General features: G+C 45.6%; 9 protein-coding genes across 9 annotated transcripts; 5 read left to right on the top strand and 4 right to left on the bottom strand.

The window, feature by feature from the left end:
- Positions 1-352: 352 nt before the first annotated feature.
- Positions 353-1953, top strand: UREG_01551 (cysteine synthase 2; the record flags this gene model as incomplete). Its single annotated transcript, XM_002541989.1, has 5 exons — positions 353-631; positions 686-745; positions 800-918; positions 987-1645; positions 1745-1953. The coding sequence occupies 5 exons, from the start codon at positions 353-355 to the stop codon at positions 1951-1953; spliced, it is 1326 nt and encodes a 441-aa protein (XP_002542035.1).
- Positions 1954-2692: 739 nt separating this feature from the next.
- On the bottom strand, positions 2693-3571 carry UREG_01550 (uncharacterized protein; the record flags this gene model as incomplete). Its single annotated transcript, XM_002541988.1, has 2 exons — positions 2693-2932; positions 3083-3571. 2 exons carry the CDS (start codon positions 3569-3571, stop codon positions 2693-2695), a joined length of 729 nt encoding a protein of 242 aa, XP_002542034.1.
- Positions 3572-3967: 396 nt separating this feature from the next.
- UREG_01549 (uncharacterized protein) lies at positions 3968-4307 on the top strand (the record flags this gene model as incomplete). The annotated part of the gene is made up of 2 exons (XM_002541987.1): positions 3968-3997; positions 4062-4307. The coding sequence occupies 2 exons, from the start codon at positions 3968-3970 to the stop codon at positions 4305-4307; spliced, it is 276 nt and encodes a 91-aa protein (XP_002542033.1).
- A 411-nt stretch (positions 4308-4718) lies between these two features.
- Positions 4719-6834, bottom strand: UREG_01548 (uncharacterized protein; the record flags this gene model as incomplete). The annotated part of the gene is made up of 3 exons (XM_002541986.1): positions 4719-4970; positions 5032-6240; positions 6292-6834. 3 exons carry the CDS (start codon positions 6832-6834, stop codon positions 4719-4721), a joined length of 2004 nt encoding a protein of 667 aa, XP_002542032.1.
- A 2731-nt stretch (positions 6835-9565) lies between these two features.
- Positions 9566-10882, top strand: UREG_01547 (uncharacterized protein; the record flags this gene model as incomplete). Its single annotated transcript, XM_002541985.1, has 4 exons — positions 9566-9646; positions 9732-9775; positions 9835-9912; positions 9973-10882. 4 exons carry the CDS (start codon positions 9566-9568, stop codon positions 10880-10882), a joined length of 1113 nt encoding a protein of 370 aa, XP_002542031.1.
- Positions 10883-13032: 2150 nt separating this feature from the next.
- UREG_01546 (uncharacterized protein) lies at positions 13033-14646 on the bottom strand (the record flags this gene model as incomplete). The annotated part of the gene is made up of 3 exons (XM_002541984.1): positions 13033-13242; positions 13323-14289; positions 14402-14646. The coding sequence occupies 3 exons, from the start codon at positions 14644-14646 to the stop codon at positions 13033-13035; spliced, it is 1422 nt and encodes a 473-aa protein (XP_002542030.1).
- Positions 14647-15737: 1091 nt separating this feature from the next.
- Positions 15738-17334, top strand: UREG_01545 (endoplasmic oxidoreductin 1; the record flags this gene model as incomplete). Its single annotated transcript, XM_002541983.1, has 2 exons — positions 15738-17137; positions 17226-17334. 2 exons carry the CDS (start codon positions 15738-15740, stop codon positions 17332-17334), a joined length of 1509 nt encoding a protein of 502 aa, XP_002542029.1.
- A 941-nt stretch (positions 17335-18275) lies between these two features.
- UREG_01544 (uncharacterized protein) lies at positions 18276-19553 on the top strand (the record flags this gene model as incomplete). The annotated part of the gene is made up of 3 exons (XM_002541982.1): positions 18276-18744; positions 18815-19299; positions 19524-19553. The coding sequence occupies 3 exons, from the start codon at positions 18276-18278 to the stop codon at positions 19551-19553; spliced, it is 984 nt and encodes a 327-aa protein (XP_002542028.1).
- Positions 19554-20119: 566 nt separating this feature from the next.
- On the bottom strand, positions 20120-22241 carry UREG_01543 (uncharacterized protein; the record flags this gene model as incomplete). The annotated part of the gene is made up of 2 exons (XM_002541981.1): positions 20120-21565; positions 21765-22241. 2 exons carry the CDS (start codon positions 22239-22241, stop codon positions 20120-20122), a joined length of 1923 nt encoding a protein of 640 aa, XP_002542027.1.
- Positions 22242-22447: the final 206 nt, after the last annotated feature.

The following is a 22447-nucleotide window of genomic DNA, read 5'->3' as shown; positions in this document are numbered from 1 at the left end:
CCAACAAAAGCAAAAGTACTCCGTAAAACATTCCTAAATGTAGAGGGGAGAGGATTGTTTCATGGTCAAGCGCTCCATATTCATCTCAATTCATATGAAAATTGCACAAACCAACTACATAGCTAGTACCATTCAGGTAGTTATTCCAGAACACATTCCTGTTCTTCATAACTAGTTAGTTACTCAATATCATGAAACCTGTCAAACTGCGTTTTCAAACAAACCGTTAAACTAGTTAGTTAATCAACCCCAAACTCAAAATATCCATGAGCTTTAGCTACCCCATAGGGACCTGTCTCGATTTTGTATTTTTGCCCCTTGACCGCACCCTCGGTTTTTGATATGGATAATAATGTCAAACTATCCACACTTTTATATACCAGCTGCTGCCTTTCTAGCTGGTGCTATACTTGCAATCCACCTAAAGGCTGTTTATCACCATGTCTCAGGCTGCCAGGACCCAGTCAAAGACAACAAGGAACATGAATCTGGCAAAATATCGGGGAGTTCTTTGACCAGGCAACCACCTCCCATCGCGGATGGCATTGAAGGTTGCATTGGAAACACACCACTTCTTCGAATAAAATCTCTTTCCGAGGCAACTGGCTGCGAGATATTGGCAAAGGCTGAGGTTTGGTTTTTCTGAGGTTGGGTTCCGACAGTCAGTCTCTCTAATGGTATGTAGTTCTTAAATGGTGCCGGGGGGAGCCCCAAGGACCGCGTTGCTTTGAATATGATACAAATGGTATGTATCTATCCTGCATGTTAATTCCGAGCACTGTTAATGTTGGAACGGTAGGCGGAAAGACAAGGGCTCCTGATCCCATACTCTGGGGATGCAATATATGAAGGCACGGTAGGGTCTACTGGTATATCCCTTGCTACTCTGGCAAGGGCGAAAGGCTACCTAGCGCATATGTGTGTCTATCGTCTTTGAATTCATCGCTAGATCAAAGCCTCTGAATTCTTGCTGACGCTATTCCTAGCTGTATGCCCTCAGACCAGTCAGTGGAAAAGTCGGACTTGCTGTCAAAATTGGGCGCTGTCGTTGATAGAGTACCGCCAGCTCCAATTGTAGAGACAAACCATTTTGTTAACAGGGCCCGAAACCTGGCGACTGCTTTTTGTCCGGTGCGTGAAGTTGCCGCCTCTAGCTTGATGGTACCCACGGGATCGAATGCGTTCGACTATGACGGGGCGGCTTTGCCCGATACATCGAAGCGTGGGATTTTTACAGATCAATTTGAAAACCCTGCTAACTGGCAAGCCCACTTCCAATCTACCGGACCCGAAATCTTTGCCCAATGTGAAGGAAAATTGGACGCTTTTGTTTCAGGCGCTGGTACCGGGGGAACAATTTCTGGTGTGGCGCTTTATTTGAAGCCTCGTCTTCCCACCATGTCAGTTGTCCTTGCAGACCCCCAAGGAAGTGGCCTTTTTAACCGGATCCATTTTGGGGTTATGTTCAATACAAAGGAGCGAGAAGGGACAAGACGGAGGCGCCAGGTTGATACCATTGTTGAAGGAATAGGCATCAACCGGATAACTGCAAATTTTGAGGCAGGTCGGGAATTGATCGATGATGCTGTGAAGGTTACAGATGCACAAGCGATTGCTATGGCAAAGTGGTTGGTGGAGAAAGATGGTATATTTGTGGGGAGTAGCAGCGCTGTAAACTGTATGCTTCATACATTGCTTTTGTACATGTTGGCCGTCACCATTACTAATTATGAGAACAATTTAGGCTTTGCAGCAGTGAAAACTGCTCTCAAATTAGGCCCCGGTCATAGGATCGTGACCATTTTGTGCGATTCGGGAACCCGCCATTTGTCTAAATTTTGGGAGCATGCTGGTAGTGTGGGAAATGCTGTTGATACCAAGTTTACTGACGTTTTGACAGCAAGTTCAGCAACTAATGACCATTCAACGTCGAATTACGGCGAGAACAATTAAAATTCTCATACAACTACAATCGAGATGCATGTCCATCGGTTTCCATTTGCAAATGACCTTAGAATGGACTTAAGTGTGCTTTCATGGCTGGCCTCTCCAGCCACCTGCATCGAGCGCCTCGACGAGCGGATCTGGGCTTTCCGATCTCTTCCCTATAATACGTGAGTTGTTTGTAGCCACCTCGGCGAAATACCTCGCTTTCGAGGACGGCGGGTGATTGCCGGATTCCTTCGACACACAGTCATTTGCTTGTTTGTCAGTGACCTGGGCACTGGGAGCACTAGAGGGCCTGTTATTATGTCGGGAAGCCCGCATACGGTAGGTTTGAACCGACTCCCGTGGGATTCCTTTTGTGTTTTTGGATCTGATAGGTGACTGTATGACCCTACACGGTAGCTGAACGTGCTTCAAAGGTTGACTCTTTTCGCCGTCCCGGCTTTGAGTATCGGAATGTTGTTCACTTTCCATCTCCACGTAGTGTTTATAATACCAATGTTTTAGTTGTGTGGCGCTACGCCATGGGATTGCCGACAATACATCTGGCCATGATTTTCTTTCGACCATTCGTAGATGCACCAAGCGGTTGATTTCGTCTGGGCATAACGACCCAATTGCTCGTGGTTGCTTTGCTTGATCGAGAAACGGGCGGCTTCTGCCGAGCTTGTCCCCTCTTGTGTACACCTTTGAATTGGTATCTAAGTCATAAGGTGTGTTAGTTGAGGGCCGTTAGAACAAATCTTTAATATAAAGCAGAAGATGCACTCGGATCTCCAATGCGTTTGGTGAGATAGTAGGGCCTTATTTTCCTGATCATTGCAAAGTGGTGTGAGTGTGCAAGTAGGAAGGGGGTAAAGGAGCGGGATGTCATACTGGTTTGGAGGTAGTTATCCTGCAAAGGATCATCGGAGTCCGAATTCCCGTCTGCGTCGAACTGCGTAGCAGCATTCGCCTTTCTAACTTTGGCTCCAAGCATGTAATGCTGTTTATATGTTCTAGGGACGGCCCAGATTGACTTAACGGACCGAAATGATGCATGCCTTTGCCGCGAGGGCACAAGAGAGAAAGGTTTCCCCTCAATAGTCGTGACTATACTTTTGGGACTCTGTAATGTTTTCCGACTCTCTCTAACCTTGGGACAGGGTTGGTTGGGCAGGTAATCAAGCATTGGGTGATAGTGATTGCTCGGCTGGAAATCGAGGAGCTGCAGAAAGTGTGCGTTTTCTATGGAACACGAACGATTCTCGAACGTGTCTTTCAAATCCAAGTCCGCTCGCTGATGCACAGTCTGCAAAGTAGTTCTTGATCCGGTAACCGTGGCAGGTGTCTTAACATCTGTGCCTAGGTGTTTGGCTGAATGAAACTTATCGCAACCCAGCATTCCAACGTCATCCTCGGCTTCCATTTGGTGAAGATGCCCGTTATCAACCACAATCTGGCCTGTTTCCAAATCGATCTCGTCGCCCACATTGCGGAAATCCTTCCCGTACTTTTCACATATCGATTCAAAGCATGATTTAAGGCGCAAGTCATTTGCTTTCCGCGCCTCGTCAACATTTATATTGCGAGAAAATGGATTTATAGCACTAGAATGTCCAGTGGCAAAGTTCGTAGGGGTCATGTCGAATATCTATTATATGGACAAAATGTATGGCTTTGATAAAATGTGGGTAAAATATTAGGGGAAATTGTAAATTCTAAAATGAGACTCATCAAATAGGTCAATCTTTATAAATCATTGGCCAAGCTGCGACCGTTCATGACGAAGTTTTAAGTCTTTGTGTGTACAAGATTGATCAATTTCTTGAAGCTGGCTCGTCGTTGCAGTTACCCGCAGTCTGCCATGACTCTATATCACGTGATGTAGATTCTGAGAGTTAACCAACTGACTTTTAGGAGTTAGTTACCGACGGGCAGGAATATAGAGCAGTTGTGACAAACAACCTTCCAACAACAGAGCCCAAGAAGCATGCAAACTTGATAGTCTTATGAAATCTAGCCCTGAAAACTTGTCAATATGCCTCAAGCGCAACCTGAGCTGAAGAAGGTAAATAATTACTACCAGTCCCATTTCCGATACAGATCAGCTGATTGCTAATTTGGGGATCCAGTACATGGAAAAGCGCTTGTTCATCCAGATTAATGGGAATCGGAAAGTCATTGGCGTCCTTCGTGGTTATGATGTTTGTCATTACCCTTCCTCCACTTGCAGCGAGCTATATTCCATGCCTCTGACTCCGATTCAGGTGTTCATGAACATAGTGTTGGATGAAGCAGTTGAGGAAAAAGCTGGTGGGGAAAAAGTGCGTTTGGGAATGGTGGTAAGGCTTAATTTGAAACGGATCTTGTATGATTGACTGACAAGGCGCAGGTAATTCGCGGTAACTCGGCTGTCATGCTTGAAGTATCCCTCTCCCTGCACGAAATACGTGGACTTCGAAGGCTAATAAACATCACAGGCCCTTGAGCGTATCGCAGACCGATGACCCATACGTTTCGGCAACAACGAGGATATCACTATTTCAGCCATGGAAAATCATAGAGTTGGCGGGCAATTCTATTCAAGCGCTTAGCCATTAGGGTGTCTCAATGCACAGTTGTTTGGTTTTTTAATAATCCGGCGGTTCTATGGATCATTCAAAGTAATACGGCGGAAAGCCAGGTCCCCTTCGCCTATGCTGCCAGTCACCTTTCTCAAACCGCAATTACTGCTACATAGATTTAACCAGCGCGAACCCTGCTGTGCAGAGATGTCCAGAAACAAGCTATTAAGAAGATGTGGGATCGGGCGGCGCTCTGAGTTTAATTTTCAATTTCGGCGCTATCGGCGGAGGCGAACGATTTGAGGGTGAAGATAGGAACGCAAGCTTTGGCACTTTTAGGGTTATCTTTCGACTCAGAGGAGTCGTGTTTCGATCTTCCCGTTTCCTCTTTTCGAGTACCTGAAAACCCTTACCCGAAGTAGATTTTGCTATAATGCTCGTTCGGTAGCGGTCCGATTTTGAGAATTTAACCTTTCCCTAAAAGTTCAATTGTTAGCTTTGGATCATTTGGCATTCGATTTGGGTTATTATCCCGTACGCTTCCTAGATGCTCGGCCTTCCAGTATTTTGGATATTTTAAAGTGACGATCATTTGGTTGACTGGTTTGTAAAGAATTGTACAAAGATACAGGAAGTCATTTAGCTCAACGAGTCCAATACAAGGGGAATTGCATCCGGCCCACACGGCTTCTTTCAAAACCATGTTGTCTGAAAGTTCTTGCCTCAAAGCTTCGATTGCGCCAGGAACGGTCTGTTTGCGTTCAAGCTTCACTCTTCGAGTATCGGTAGTAGATTCTTGCTCGACGACGAGAAGGCCACTGGGAGATGTTTCAGCAAATTTATCATCTTCGCCAAAAGCGACAGATGCAAGGACTATGCCAAACGCCCGATGAAGCTGTCGGCGCATCCACGTTGACGCATCCATCGACATAGTATAGACAAACCATTTCAAAATTTCTGGACGTTGGAAAATATCTAGATCTAGTAGGATCCGGAACGCATCGAGTCGAAGCAAATCGAAGGTACCGACGCGGGCATATGGTAGGAATTGGGCGACGTCAACGTCAAGAACTTTCCCCTTCATGAGACGCCTCTGACAATCAATTGCCGTTCGTGAGTATAGATTCTGAAATGAACTCGTCCACTCGTCCATTCTTTTGTACCGGTCAATCTCTGCTATGCAATCCAAGTAAAGTTGGTTCTCTGCTTGACGGCCCAACTCTCTGTTTATATCAAAATCAACCCCGTCGGAATTTTCTTTGCCATTGATTAAAGCATCTGTAATAGAGCGTATGAGCGCAGCGACGTAATAACAATCAGAAAACTGTGGCAGCATTAGCTCGCAATCATTTGTATGGCTACCTAATGATAGTGGTACCTTATTGTTTGAATTGTCGTTGAATTTCAGTTTTTCATAAAGAAACTTCTTTACCCTCATGGGGCTTTGACCATGTCGGTTTCTCACTTTAGCCATGGCTTCCGGTATTGCTTTCTGAAGGCAATAGGACGCCCGGTCTGAAAAGTCGTTCGAACGACTCATAGGTGAGTTTGGTAGGCAAAACAGCTCTTGAAAAGCAGTCTCGAGATGGAATAGTCCAATCCAGTGCACCTCCTCTTTCGCGTGTTTCACCAAGGCGTGAGCGGCAGCTGACCGAATGCCGTAGAAATATCTCTTATCCATCAGGGTTCGGACGAAAATTGTGGATATTAGTGGATGTTCTCGCTGGGCGACCATGTATTGTATTGACTGTGTTCAATTAGTTTCGGCCGCTATACTAGAATTTGATAAGAGAATTACCTCAAGTTGTGCGACAACGTCTCGGTCTTGCTGGAGCTGAGAAAGGTACATATAACCTGGCATTGTGAGGGACATTTTGCATATCCATTCAAAATCTGCATCCATGCGAATCCATTCATAGGACTCTTGCCCCATTCTGTCCTCATCTTCTTTCGTCCATTCTACTAGTCGCCATTTCCGCATTTCCTCCTCAGACTGGAGAACATCACCCAAACAATACAACAGAACATCGTCCTGGATTTCAGTGTTAGGGTCAAATCCTGAAGATGCTGCGGCCCGCTCTTTCTGGCGTTTGTTGCGCTTGAGGCGTTTGTATTTTGTATTGTACGGGATATCAAATTTCGTGACAGCTTCCTTAATCTCAACGATGTGTTCATACGGAGTGCCATCCGCTTCATGAATCCGGATCGTCATCGATCCAGTGAAGACATGTTGCAGGGGTCCAGCGTAAATATTTTGGAGCTCTTCTTTCACGTCCCTCAAGAACGTAGACGCGTCGAGATCGCGAGGATTCAATTGCTCTGGCTGCACTTGTCGAATCATCATTTCTACAACGAGTTTCTTTTTGTTGAACCTCTGGGTAGCCACAAAACGGGGACATCCCGCACCATATACCCATTGTTGGAAGAAAGGGTCGAGCTTGACGTGCCCGAACCTCTCGCACAACTTTTGGAAAAAGGCAGTGGTTAATGCGCTATTGGGGGATATCACCCATCCGCGAATTCAAGAAAATACGGGAAATAATTCGAGAAATAGTGGCTTTGCCGCTTGCTTTCGACAGTCGGCGTTCTAGGATATAAAGTATAAGGGGTGCTTTTAGGGAAAGGAATTCCAGTTCTGACGGATCCAATTTGAGAAGTGTGCCCATTTCCCAGATCGACGGCCGAGCAATATCCAGATCGCAAACTTTGTCTGATGCTTGTTTGAGCCGGAACCTAAACTCGTTATTTCCACATAATTTTTTCATGAAAGTATCCGTTATGTAGTATGACACCCCGATTATAACCCAATTATCCGTTGGCTCTTTCGGGATTACGTTGACCCCGATCCATTGGGAAGCTAACGCGTGAACGAGACACCGAGTAGAATCATATAATGGATCAAGTATATCGTCAGGGTAGAGCAAGCGGTTGCTGCACAAAGATAAAGCAGCAAAAGGAGAGGTATCCCAAGCAGAATTGTCCACGAAGCACACTTTATAACTCGAAAAAGGATACGAGCCATAATTTAAAGAGATGAAATCAATGGCCTTTGCGGTCGGAAAACAGGTATTCCGCACTTCATCTGCCCGTCCAGGGAGGCAAAATGCATGTACTGGAATCGCATTCTGACCAAGTTGCTCATCTTCATCGCTTTCACGAAATTGGGTAAGGTTGACATATTCAAAAGGCCCAATTGCGAACCCGACTTGCTGAGCGGACAATGGCGTGCCGCAATAGAACGAGACTAGTTTTTTGGTTGGATCATTCACGTCAACTATTTCGTCTGTCATGTCCCCAGAGCAAGCAACGACCATGTCCAATGACTCATCGTCAAGACTTACTGCCCTTCCAGATAGCTGCATTTTACCATGAATGGCATCACCTAGGGTTCGCGGGCAACGTATCGAGAATTCCCATGTGCAACGTGATGATAAGTCTTGAATGCAGGGAAATAGACAACAGCCATCACCAGTGATGGCAGTGGTTGTCGTAAAAGCATGTGGATAATGATGGTCCCAGCTTTCCACCCCAACAAATTGTATTCCATCCCTGGGGCGGTCTATAATAAATTCTGCTCTGACCGTAATCGAAGTGAACCGGGGAGCTGAAGTGTCTGATTGCTTTGTACCAATCTGAATGTCCGTTGGCTCATCATTATTCCCGCCAACTCGCAATGAAATTTGAGTCTGCGCCTCCAAGGACAACGGGTCAAGCTCTTCGATTCGGACAGATTTAGGTATGATAGCAATAAGTTCGGGTTCCGGGGAAGCTGACAACAGCGGATCAACCTTCGAGGCTAACTTGTGGTATTGATGAACACCATAAAGCTGAAAGGTGCGATACGGGTCATTATATTTCACCGTCGCTGGTCTGCCGTTGATGCTTAGCCGGTTCAGCTCACCCTGGCGGAAATTCAAGCGGATTGCCTTTAAATCCTTTTGGAGAGGGTGAATCACGATTTCTGTCTTGCCTTTTATTGCTTGATTCTCGAAGTCGACCTCGAGCTCAACGCTTTGATGAGCAATCGCATATCCTAAACCGGGGCCTGCCGCGGGGGAAGCTTCAACGATGCCAGGCATACTTCCGCACTATTTGAAGGAGTTTTAGAAGGTTTATACAAGAGAACATTCATGGCCCTAGGCACGGATTGGATCTTGCCACGGGTTGACAGGGAAGAAGGTAGGGAGGGTGCAAAATATAACAGTGCTTGCAAAATCCAAACAATTTAAAAATTGGATTTTTTGTGAACAAGATTAAGATAATTATGTATGTAGCTCAGCCGGCTGATAGTGTTCATTGAAAGATGATGTTGCTGATTGAGCTGTTGTTCAAAGCCTTCAACACCACAGTGCTTGAATGCTTCATAGTGAGCTAGCTAACTTAATGAGGAAAGAGGAAGCCGGTAACTTTTAAATTTCACCCATATGGCTGGTTAGTTAGTTTCAATAGCTCATTAACTTGCTAATTATCAGTTAACTAACTAGCTAATGGCTGAGCTTAACAAGGAGTTCAGCCAGTAAGCTGGTCAGGTGACCTGGCTGTTTCGGTGCCAACTCCGGCATTGATTGAATTGGCCCCCTTTTAGGGATAATATATGATAGAAATCCAGGACTTCACTTCTCTTGCCCCAATTCACTCATTTTTTCTCTTTGTGCTCTTTTTTTTCTACATGCTTAGTTATGAGATGCATCCTTAGTTGAACAACAATAATAATAATATCAATAAAAAGGCCTGTCGGCAACGCACTACATCCATCATGAACCTCCTCAAAAGAATAACCAGTGAGTTCTCTTGCCTTTGACTACACGGACAACGCCCCCGTCAGACCCTTCATGTACTAACACTATTGAAGGATTTCCAGATTCTTTGTCGGATGAGACGTTGGCTCCTTTGAAAACTTATAAGTATTCCAGTATTGACAAATCATTCACTTCTCGGTATATATTGAAGCACTACGTAGCTAAGCCCTCTTTCCTTATATATACCTAAATTTCCTCAAGTATCTTGCTAATGGTACATGAAACTAGTGGAATGCCTTTGTGGAACTACTGCCTTTGTGGCTCGCGCCAAATATGGTTACCCTGATTGGTTTTTTGTTCATCATTGGGAATTTGATAGTGCTTGAAGTCTTTGTCCCAGATTTGGTTGGACCGGTATGTACTCCATCATCCTGCTTCTATGACCTTTTCTTTTTGCAAACATTGTGTCGGGTACTGATTTCAAATTGTTTTAAATTAGGCACCGTCGTGGGTATACTACAGTTTTGCATTCGGACTCTGGATGTAAGGCTCAGTTCAATAACTAACTCTCCTGCTACGACCGGCCTTTCTAATCCACGTAGGTACTCGACGATGGATAATGTAGACGGCAAACAAGCGAGGAGAACGGGCACTTCCAGTGGGCTCGGAGAACTTTTCGAGTATGTGCTGTCGAAGTCTTTTTTATCCGACCATGGGAAACTAACGTGATGTTTCCCAAGTCACGGAATCGACTCTTTGAACTGTACTTTAGCCAGTCTCTTGGAAGCCGCAGCGATGGGCCAAGGATCGTCAAAGATCGGTGCTTTCACCGCTTTGATTCCCTGCTTACCCATGTTTTTTTCGACATGGGAAACATATCACACCCATACCTTATATTTGGGCTATTTCAATGGCCCAACCGAAGGCTTGATTATCGGAACCTTGATCATGGTCGCGGCAGGCTTCTATGGCCCAGAGATCTATTCAAGCTCCTTATCTGATCGTTTCGGCTATCGGGAGATTTTCGGCGATTACACCTTCTTAGATCTCTGGGTTGTGGTGCTCCTGGTGTCATTTTCGATAGCGCACCTTCCTGCTTGCGTTTATAATGTAGTTCGATCTCGCAAACGGAAGGACTTGCCTATATTCCCTGTTTTCCTGGAATGGACCCCGATTGTTGTCTCATCCGTATCAACTATCGCTTGGCTATATTCGCCGCACTCGACCCTGCTGAAAGAAAACCACCTTGTCCTTTTCGCGGTGACATTGTCTTTCGTTTTCGGCCGTATGACAACGAAAATAATACTGGCACACTTGACACGCCAACCCTTTCCCTTTTGGACAACGCTCATGACTCCACTACTAGGAGGGGCTGTACTCGGGAATTTACCTAGGCTCGGCCTGCCCATGGTGAATAAAAATTTTGAGCTGTGGTATTTACGTGCATATTTGGTGTTTGCCTTTGTCACCTACATGCAGTGGGCCTTCTTTGTTATTAATCGAATCACCACTTTCCTGGGTATCAACTGCTTGACAATCAAGCACAATGTGGCTGTACCACAGACTATCTATCAACAACTCAGTGAAGAACCAAGTGGTGTTATGGATGATCAATTAGACCTGGAAAGTGGCAGGTTAAAGAATCATTAGCTTAGTTCGCAATACTTTGAAATTGAAGATACGTGGCGTATAGTTTGAAAATGGCCTGGCTTCGCAAGCGCAGCATCGAGCCCAATTACACCTTTAAATAATCTACGATTTCAGGGTTTACAGTTATTGGTGCACCGTACTCCGTATACTCTCTTAAAATCCAGCTTCCCTTGATAGAAGTACTTTAATGTAGAAGATTCAAAGTAAATAATGTGACTCCTATTCAAATCATCTTCCATATGGGAATGACGGATGTTTTGGATACCAAAGGTTCAAATTATAGCGTATTTCCATCGTTGCTAGACACGCGATGGTGGAAAAACTGTAACTTTACAGTGGAAAGTCCATTTTTCGGTATCTCAAAATATTCCCAATTCCCATATGGCTTTATATTTATCCACCTTATACTGAGATGTGGGAGCAAGTCTTGCTGGGAGTTTTTAGGTATGAACAAAGGGAATGTCGAGTATTTGATTCCCAAGTTTAAGTTTAACAGCCGAAAAACAAGTCTTGATCTGATGCAGATGCACCGAGCAAATATCTTTGAGTAGTTTCGTAGCTCCAGGTGACGGCTCAACAAGGGTCCATGCAATGGAAATGTGAAAATTATATGAGCACCCTCCTGTGGTTGAAGAATGACTCTCATCCTTCTCTTGAATTCTGCTTTGCATCTGTTTGGGGGTTTCGTATAGGGGAGGCTGCTGAAAAGCTGAAAGGGTATCATTTGATATGTATAACAAGTGGCTCAGAATGCTGCTCGGGAAGCAACTAACACGCAGTACTAGAAACCATCTTGTCTTTTCATAATTCGATTCCCAAGCCAGCTCCTCAATATGGACATAGAATCTTGGTAATAGTTAGCTGTATCAGCTGAAAGCACCAGCAGTTATAGCTTCAACTTACGGTTTGATACCAGAATGAACAATTTTATGTGCAAAAATGTCACTAAAAGCCAGGCGTTCGTCATTTTTCAAAGTTACAGAATGTGACAGACTAATATGAAGTGGTAATTGCACGCCGAGGTTGCTGTGAAGGAGGCTGTGAACTTTCATTTGACTTTGGAGTTGATTTTGGCATTGAGAAATGACAGCAGAAAGTTCCTTTAACTCTGCATCTGCTGGATACCCTATCAAAACTGGTGAGCTAAGGCAGCTCTTCTAGAAAAATAAATAAATAAACAAGATAAAGCAAAATGAAAAGCGAGCAAGGTAACCCACATTCAAGATAGATATGGGTTGGCCAGTTACCAACAATGTGCGGGGTCGACCTCAGTCTGCCTTCATGAATATCAGGATCATCTTGAATGCTTGCTCGAGTGGAAGCAGTATATAAATTATGGAAATTTGTGGGCAACGGCGGTAAGGTTGAGGTAATTCTGGAGCTTCTGGGCCAGGTGTTGAGTTCGCAAGGAATCGTTGAGTCACTGTCAGACTCAGACTCCGAGTCTGAATATTGAACAATAGCCATAGAGAAGCTCAATCTTCCCAAACTGGGCTCTTGTACCAATATAAGTGATATTAGGAAGCACTGATATTGATCGATAGGTACCTATTCCATAAGTTAGCTCCTAGCTCCATAGGTAGTTTACTAAGTTTAGTCTGTATGGAGGTACTCTATGTATGTACGTACAACATGTCCGCATCCTGGTCAAATATTGTTGATGCCAAAAGGTGGGTTGAAACAAGCAGATAACGCAGGTAGTTAATTGTAAGTACTTAGGGGCTAAGCCTGATAAAGCTAGCTGTTTACTAAAAATGGCTGAGGAGGTGTTCCGCTCTGCCCTTGTACAGCCCTGTCCAGGCAGGCCAGGACCCATGTCTTCACGGTCGATCTGCTTACATGTTATGCCTTTGTAGCCCAGATTATTAGATGATGCGATAGTCACCCGATTTCTCTGTTCAATATATAATTAGCATTTTCTATTCCTGGCTGTGATGTTTGTAAAAACATTTAAACCAGTCAAACCAATGCAATGATCTTGACAGATACTAGATAATCATCTCTGTCAAATCCGAGTCATCACAGCATTTTAATATCTAAGCCAGAAGAGTGGGATTGCCACCATGAAGGCAATAGCCACATAAGCCAGGCGACGGAAATTTCAAGATGAAACCAACTCGGCATCTGGCAGAATCCTTCCTTATGCTTCCTTATACTGTAACCATAACACTGGCATTTTTGTACCAAGTTAGGAGCAGGTTTTCACCGCTTTTTGCACGTGTATCTTCCACAAATGCCCATCGTTTCATAAAATCTTCATGAGTGGACAGCCGGGTCAACTTTCCGGTGATAGCCCGGTACATGTCCTCAATTACGCCAAAATTGGTTGGGAAAAAGATATCAAAGTACCCTTGATGGACCTAGGCGATCATTCAGTGGATAACCGTCAACCGAGCGAAATCGAAGTCTACGATGGGAAGAAGTAACAGGGATAACTTACATAAGGAGTGGAAACTTGAACTGTTCTTCGTCGATACCGTGTTTGTACAACAGGCGCATTATAACCGGGAACTGTATCTGGAAGGTTATCAAAGTCGCTGGCGACAAGGCGATGGGCAGGAAAGTAGTCGTGTAATATAAAGAAAAATTCCATTAATTTTGTGGGTATGTACTCTGGTGATGTCATGTTTGCCGCGAATGGGAAAGAAAGTTGAACGTTCCTCCAAAAGCGAGAATGCAGTGGTATGGGAAACGGACGACGTGCTGCTGCTTGTCTAACTCGAAGGAAGCGTGAGGCAGAACGGTCCAAATCGGTGACATAGTACTCATAAAATTCACCGTCAGTATCAATCAGAACACATCCTTGTCGAGGTAGACCCGTTTGCATATCGTATCGAATGGCATCGTGCGCAAAATTATCAAAAACCTCAAGGGCCAAGAAAAAGCACGGCGAATGAACATAGGTGTTCCACTCAAATATGGACCGATTTATCACTTCAACATGGCCACGATGGCCGTCGCCATATATAGAGTTATTCAGAGTCATTTGTTGCGTATTAGCGAGTTGGGAGGAAATCTCAATGATCTTGAACTTGGTTCGTTGGTAGACCTCGGGGTCCACCTCCCGGATGTAATCAAGAATATTAAGCATCAATGTGCCATTGCCTGCCCCCATTTCATATATGATCAAATCATGATATGGGAACAGAGTCAACCGATAATTGGTAACAAGATAGCGAGCAATGGCTTCCCCATAATAAGGACGAAAGAGCTCTGTCGGTGTATGCCAAAGTTGACGTGTTTCATTTGGCGAAACCGCGTCCAATTTATCTTCAAATTCCGCATATCGTTGATCGACCAGTCGGTTAAAAGCTGGGCCATCTTCAATATTATTAAAATCAAAAGGTTCCCCAGGACTGAATATTGTAGCATGTTTTGAGAAATAGCCATAATGAGGGTTATAGAGACTATCTATCAAGGGCATTAGCTTGGGAATATAGATTGAATGTATGATTTATCGTGCCTTCAATGAAATCTCTTGTGAGCATTTTCACCCCTTGTGGTCGTTCCCGTCTTGACCGGAGTTCAGCGGCAGAGACCATCGGGTACTCAGCCAAGGCCTTCGATATGTCTTTGGGGAAGTGATCTGTTCGGTGTCGCCATAGGGTTCTATGGTCCGATTTTCGTCTCGTGAGTGCTTTTTGCGAGGCTGGTCGGCGTTGCGACGCCCCAAAGGCGCAGAACAGAGCTCTGGTGCTTAAAAGCTTAGAAGACTGGCCCCGGACAAGCCGGCGAACGAGCTCCGTCGTATGGAGCGGGTCCATTAAATGGGAGTATCAAATGAATTGCTTGCTGCTGGATGTATATTCATCAGTATTGAGGATTGCTGCGACTGTACTCCATCAGATTATTAACCCCAGTTTATTTGTGTTGACCACAATTTGCAATGTGACGAACTTATTAGTTAGTTAGTTTGTTAATAAACTCAAATTTTGGCGGTCTAACTAAAATCAGCTAGTTAACCCATTAATGTAGTTTTTGATTCCTTCATATACGGAGTACTCTGTACAGAAACGTGTAACTATCCACAGGGCTACCAAATTATATTTATGCTATATAGTTGCATGCAAAGAACCCCTAATGTCCTTGTATGACAGATATCCATGGTCACAGAGTACAGAGTACTCCATACTCATATGGCCTTAGCTTGTTAGTCACATGCAACTTATATAAGCAACTACCACACTTGCCTCTGGAGTACTCCGTAATACCGTTGATGAGCAGGGGCTGTTAACGGAGAGCTGTGGCGTCACTGCGGCCAGAAAATACCCATATGAGCTTTGCCTTTCGGTGAGGACACGTCTCATTTTCCCACGAATCTGGAGAGATTTACCATTCCTTTATCAGCCAGTATTTATTGAAATGGGTGAAGTGAAGCTTAACGTCCTCCAGACTCTGGATTTGCCAGTATTCTAGACATTCAACTTTGTTGTCGTTTCCCAAAGGTGTCCTTAGTTTAGGAATGCCATATTTCTGAGTTGATTATATAGGATCCTTTCTCTCGTCTTGTCCCATTTCCGGCAATGGGGGTAGCAGCTAAACTATTTTACCTAGCGGTGTTTTCTTTACTTAACCCGAGCTATGGAGAGCATCATACTGTTGGATCTCGGTCCAGGTCTCCCGAAGATTGCGTATGTTCCCCCCTATTTGCGTACTGCGGCATTCATTTAACACACTTCAGATCAATTCGAAATCCGTTGTTTCCGATACATGCGCGTCATTTGCAACTGTGAATTCCGTCAACAATAAAATCGCACCATTGTTGAATTCGATTACTCAAGATACCGATTTTTTTTCATACTATCGCCTGAATCTATACAACAAACAATGCCCCTTTTGGTCCGATGACCAGGGTATGTGTGGCAATATAGCCTGTGCCGTTAGTACATTGGATTCCGAAGACGACATCCCCCTTATTTGGAGAGCGGAGGCTCTAAGCAAGCTCGAAGGCCCGAAAGCTGGTCATCCAGGGAAACAGCAGCGGCGAGAGAGACCAGTGAAAAAACCACTACAAGGAATGCTAGGAGACAATGTTGGCGAATCCTGTGTGTTCGAATATGATGATGAATGCGACGAGAGAGACTACTGTGTCCCTGAAGATGAAGGGGCCACTGCGAAGGGCGACTATGTTAGTTTAGTTGACAACCCTGAACGATTCACTGGCTATTCCGGCCGAGCGGCCTGGCAAGTCTGGGATGCAATTTACCGGGAAAATTGCTTTCTTAAACCTGCTCAGCAATCATTCTCTCCACGAAACGGGTTGAAACCCCAGGGATTTCAGGCCGCCCAGGATTTTCGGAATGTACTGGAGAAACATGAAAGGGGAAAGGTCGTAAGCGCTGCCCTTCGCAATGAAGGGTACCCAGTGGATGATGAGTGCTTAGAGAAGCGAGTCTTCTATCGCTTGATAAGCGGAATGCACGCGTCGATTTCAACCCACCTTTGCTGGGATTATTTCAATCAGACCACAGGAGAGTGGTTGCCAAACCTACAGTGCTACAAGCAGAGGCTTCACATACACCCGGAGCGCATATCCAATCTTTATTTCAACTTTGCCCTTTTATCCCGTGCTGTAGCTAAGTTACAGTATCACTTGCAAAATTTCTCTTTTTGTGTCGGGGATCCCGAACAAGACCACGAGACGAAACGGCGGGTCTCCCAGTTGACCAGTACTCTAGCATCTGAGCCTCGGATTTTTGATGAAAGCATCATGTTTCAAGATTACGGCGGAATTGATTTAAAAGAGGATTTCCGTAATCGATTTCGAAACGTCAGCCGGCTCATGGACTGCATTGGCTGCGACAAGTGCCGACTTTGGGGAAAGCTCCAGACTGCTGGATATGGAGCAGCGCTGAAGGTTCTGTTCGAGTTTGATGGATCCGAGAGCAAAAGTGATCCACTGCTTCGGAGAACAGAACTCGTTGCTTTGATTAATACGCTTGGGAGAGTCTCGCACAGCGTATCGACGATTCAAAATTTCGAAAAGGCTTTAGCACTTGGGAGAGACGGATTAGACAAACAGTCAGCCGTTCCCATCCCCCCCCAACGGCGGGAAACGGGTCACCTTTTCGAAACCACTAAATCTACAGGCGAGAAGAAAGAGGGTGATCATTCTTCTGCTGATAGTTCACATTCCCAACGAGAAAATCCTAAAACTGGGAAAAGTATATCTGAAGAGATTCGCGATGAATGGCATCTCGTGTGGGATACTTACGTCTATGTGCTTCGGAGCTGGGCCAGCGTGCCGAGAGCGGGGTGAGTGTATTGACTTGTTTCATGCTTAATTCTAGGACATTTTAGGCCCAAGAAGAATGGATTCGCTGACAATGATTGGCTGCGGTAGGTATTATCTCTTGACCACAGAGCTCAACCGCGCATGGAATTACTGGCTTGGGAAGCCTGTTCCTCCTCGGTCGTGGAAAATCATATTCCCTAGCAGGGATGAGTTATAAAAGGTCCGCCACAGATTCAATATGAAAACACTCTCAGTCCTCATCATGGGATACGATAATAGCAGCTACACATGGTCTCGTCCTTCCGTATTTCCATAAGCGTCTGCGACCCGGGATTCTTTTATGGCTGCAAGCCACCACAGATGGAGCTTTAATTATCTGCATGGGAACCTTTCCATGAATCTCGGAAAGAACGGGACATATCTCTCCTTCGAGTCTTGCGAGAAGCTAAGTAGATTTAACTAGGGGCCCAATGAACAGATACTTGTCGAAACTGAAGGACCAGAGTAGCAGGCTGTGATGTCGCCGAGATTTTTCGAAGCCAGTGGCCACCAATTGACATAGATATTGTATACAAGAGATTCATCATGCATCATGTATTTAATTTAGCCCTTCTGTTGCGAAGACTTGCCACTGTTCATCAATCTACTTTGTACTCTGCACTCGAAACCCCGAGTTAGTCGACTTTTAGAGTTAACTAGATTCGCCGTGCTCACGGGCTTCATCCTCGGCTGAACCAACAGGTTTTCCGAGCATTTCGCCTCCCCTGCCATGTCAAGCCATAGATCTCAGCAGAGGGACGCAGACTACAGAGAATTTCATACCTTAGAACATGCTGAAAGACTGGTGTTCTTGATAGTTTTATCATTGATATATTTTCAGAGGACCGAGTCAAAACGTCTGAGCCAGCCCTGTTTCGACCGAGGTAACTAGTTAACTAGTTACTGAGTACGCTTGGACACGCTGAAGGCACAACAACCTCTTCTTCATCTTCGCGCAATTTCCCAGTCATCCTGCTCTTCACAGTTACAGGTTAAGCGGCCTTTGGTTTCTCTATGGCGTCTGTGTCCCCACCAAAGCCATGGGAACGGCCGAATGCTGTTGCTTCTGCTGGTCAGTACGTTCTTGAAACCGTCTTGTGATTGCTATGCGCTTACAACATGGCTTTAGGCACCTCTTTGGCAACAGCAAGTGCCTCAACAAATCCCTCCCCTTCCAATAACACACAAAACATGACCGCAGCTACATCTTCCTTAACATCTCAACCTCCAACTCTTCCCTCACGACCTACTACTTTGGGTTCTGTGGTCAACCAAACTGCATCCAACTATTCGCCTTATGGAGCATCAAGACTGGGAGCAAGTCCTTATGGTGGATATGGTTATAATTCGTATTCTTCACCATATTCGCGACTTGGAGGAGGCATGTATGGCGGATACGGAAGCATGTATGGGGGCTATGGCGGAATGTACGGAGGGATGCCCAATGGAGACCCGAACAGTCTGACAAATTCCTTCAACCAAAGTACTCAGGCGACATTCCAGATGATTGAAAGTATCGTTGGAGCTTTCGGCGGGTTTGCGCAAATGTTGGAAAGCACTTATATGGCAACTCATAGTTCATTCTTTGGTTCGAAATGAGTTCCCTCTCCCTTGTTCAACTTACTGGGTTCGTGCTAACCGCGCTTTTCTTCGTCTAGCTATGGTATCCGTTGCAGAGCAATTTGGGAATCTGCGCAACACGCTAGGCTCTGTGTTGGGAATCTTCACTATCCTACGATGGTTTAGAACTTTATTCGCTAAAATTACAGGCCGTCCACTGCCTGCGAACGCCACTTCCTTGACACCTTCTGCTTTCTCAGCGTTTTTAGGCAAAGACGGCTCTTCGACGCCCGCTCGGGACGGCTCTCAATCGCCGCTACGCCCTTCGAAAAAGCCTTTCTTCTTCTTTCTTGCAGCCGTTTTTGGTCTGCCTTACCTGATGGGCAAGCTTATCCGTGCTCTCGCGCGCTCTCAAGAAGTAGAACTTAAACGACAACAAGAAATGATGTTGGCTGGAGGTCATCAAACCGGCCCCGTCGATCCCTCGAAACTTGATTTTTGCCGTGTTCTTTACGATTATACCCCGGATACCCAAGCTGCCACAGGTATTGATTTGGCTGTGAAGAAGGGTGATATTGTTGCGGTTATTTCTAGGGTAGACCCGATGGGCAACCCCTCTGAATGGTGGCGATGCCGCGCTAGAGACGGGTCTGTTGGATATTTACCTGGGCCCTATCTGCAAACAATTCAACGGAAGCCACAACAACATATGCTAACGGCGAATGGCGACTCGATTCCATCAACCACCCGAACGAAATCTCTCACACATGAAGAGAAGACAGGTGCTAGCCCTTCTAATGGGGATAGTGGACAATCAACAACTGGAAGTTCCGATAAGCTCGAGTCTAAAGATAAGATAGGCAATAAGCTCCTCGATGGATTCCCAAAGAAATCATTGGATCCCTAGCGGTATTGTTGAGGGATCCAAAGGAGCAGGTCTACATACTTATTCCGGACAAGATACTCTATACTCGGCATTTTCATTTCCATTTCTTGCTTGCGATACGCTCTAATCAAAATACGCCGTATCCTTGTTTCTATTAGTGCCCTTTTTAAGCTCTTTATATATTAGTCGGAGTATGATTTACGAAACGTGGGAAGCAAGCTTTGATTACATACACGAAGTAGATAGTTACATGAAACCAAGTGTTTTGGCCATTCGGCGGTATATATTGTGTTGCTACGGAGTACAACAGACAATCTTCAAATCTTGTGCATGTACATGAGCTTTGAGCGTCATCATTAAAATAAAAGTACATAATTACCAAAGAAGGACACAATAGTTATAACTATACAGTGATATGATCAGAAGGAAAAGAAAACCAGAAACTCAAAAAGGCGTACATATCAATTCTTAAACATACGCCTCGACAAATTCGAAAACAAAATTTCATGGGGAACTTTTATGACATTAGTTCATCAATATTTATTTCATCCTCTATCTCATTGGAATTTCCGAGAATGGGAACGGCAGCAGTGCCAATCAACCCCGGGGCAGCAGAGGCTGGATCCCAAGGCCCCTTTTCCTCAGCGGTTGCGTTTAGCACCCCTTCAGCTCGTTTTAGGGTTTCGACGTCCAAGTCGGTCACATAAGCCTCTCGTCCCATTCCATCGCCACCTGGCAGGTTCAAGCGGACTTCAAATTCGTTGTCCAGCATCATTTCGTCCTTCCACAGCCGGCGTGGGCCATCGTACAGGCAGAGTAATCGTCGTTTCATTTTCATTTTGTTAGCCGGACATCCCCAAGAAGGCGGATAATTGTTTCTATTGTTGCGCCTTCTTGAAACCGAGGGCCGGGGCTTTGAAATCCCCCCAAAATTCGAAGGTAGGAATCTATTCGACGGGTTTGATTTGGCCGCTGCTTTGCCAGAATAGCTTTCGAGCGGGAGCCTATTCCTTTCGTCGTCCTCGGCGTCGTGCTCACCAAGTGGGTTATTCGTGGAATCCGGAGCCGAGCCAACAAGCATATGCCTTTTCATGGTTTGCTTGACAGCCTCGTCAGATGCCACCTCCGCAAGGCGTCTCATATTGATAGCTTCACTAGGTTCTTCCTGTTGTACTACCCGCAAAACACAATCGTCCAAATGCTCATAGAACTCCTGTGCACTTGAAAACGTAGCTGTGCATGTCGAGCATTTTCCCGTCGCATCCTGACAATAACCTGATGACTTGCCAGCGGGGGTGGGAGGGGTCTTCTTCCGGCCATTAGGAGCGGACTGGTCCACTCCATGAACGGAAGTAAGGTGACGCTTGAAAACATCTGCTCTATTAAAGCTTTTCTCCGCAGCTGAGCCGGATCCAGGACAGAAACCACAGACCATGGTTCCCTTGTAATGAGTCAAAGTATGACGGTTCTTGTCGTACTTGCGCGCGAATCCTTTCAAGTGGTACTCACAGTTGACGATTGGGCATTTTTCCGGACGCTCTGACTGATGGGTCAGCATGTGGGCCTTGAGGTCTTTGAACACTTTGCCGCAGTTTGGATGAGGGCAGCGTCCCTTTTCTCTTCCTTCGTCCTCAACTTCAATAGTGCTTGATTGCGGACTAGGAACAGACGGGCGGGAGCGCTCAGAGGAAACCGACGATCTTCTAGTAAATGGTCGGGCTTCTTGTGGGGGATTTTGCAGCCCTATAGGAGGCGAAAACTCCATTTTTCTTTTCTGGCTATTCTGGTATTGGAGATCTGGTTGCCCATGGTTGCCAAGTCGGAATTGGCCAGATCGCTGAGTACGGAGTGTAGGAGAAGGAACAGGAGAAATGGAAGGAAACGCAGAAGCGGCGAAGCAATATTGCAGGTCATCTGGATATGAAATGACCGGGAGTTGGTAGTTGTTAGGTAGCTGGGCAGACTGTATTAATGATGGATCTGGGTGAAGGAGCAAAAAGTCATGTTAGCCTAATGCCGTCGCCGCGATCTAGCGAGTTTTGTAACTCTAGGGCATAGGGATGTGTATAATGTAGGGGCTGGCTTCTGGAAGGCACAAGCCCTGTTCTAGGTGTGATAGGCAGGTAGTAAGTAACCAAGGAGCTGTCGAACGACATACCAACAAAACAATCGGAAAGCTTGTCGTGGGGTATTACGGGGTCCGCATCAAGGCCGGCAGATAGGTAATCTTGAGGGTAAAGTCCATCATTGACCGCTGTGGTTTCCTCGAAGCCAGAACCTGGATTCATATCCGGCCAGGGGTCTTGGTGAGGAGATCCAATACCAGATGAAGAGGCACTGCTGACGGAGTGAGCAGAAGTCGAGCTGCGGGACGACAACAGCTCGGGCTGAGAAGCCGTTATAGAAGGGGAGGTTGAGGCGTTGGGGTATAGCTGTTCTTTATGAGCCTGTTGTTGGACACCGGATGTAAAGGGCGGACTGAGAAAGAAGGGGTATGTTTCTGAGAGAAGGGTGGTGTAAGCTCCAAAAGGTGTTTGTTCGTCAACCCTCACTGAGCTTGGAGCACAACGAAACATAGGATCCATCGATATCTCTTGGAAATAGGGATTTTCTTGGGGTGGATATTCCAGGTCTAGCATGGTACGAGTGAGGGCAGCGACCGGAGCGTTTCGATAATCAGCCAGGTTTCGAATACTAATAATCTGCCCACCGGTTCGGGATGGGGGCCGCAAAAGACGGATCGCTGGAGATTAAGGCAGCGGTAGGTACTGTTCTAGTGAAGGAGACCACGTCAGTCCACTCCATCTCACGCTCCAAAACGTCTTGATGCGGACCAGAACCCGAC

Source organism: Uncinocarpus reesii, genomic scaffold (genome assembly GCF_000003515.1).
Source record: "Uncinocarpus reesii 1704 scaffold_1 genomic scaffold, whole genome shotgun sequence".
Taxonomy (NCBI): Eukaryota; Fungi; Ascomycota; class Eurotiomycetes; order Onygenales; family Onygenaceae; genus Uncinocarpus; species Uncinocarpus reesii.
The sequence above is the reverse complement of the archived record's forward strand: the minus strand, read 5'-3'. Positions and strand labels throughout refer to the sequence as shown.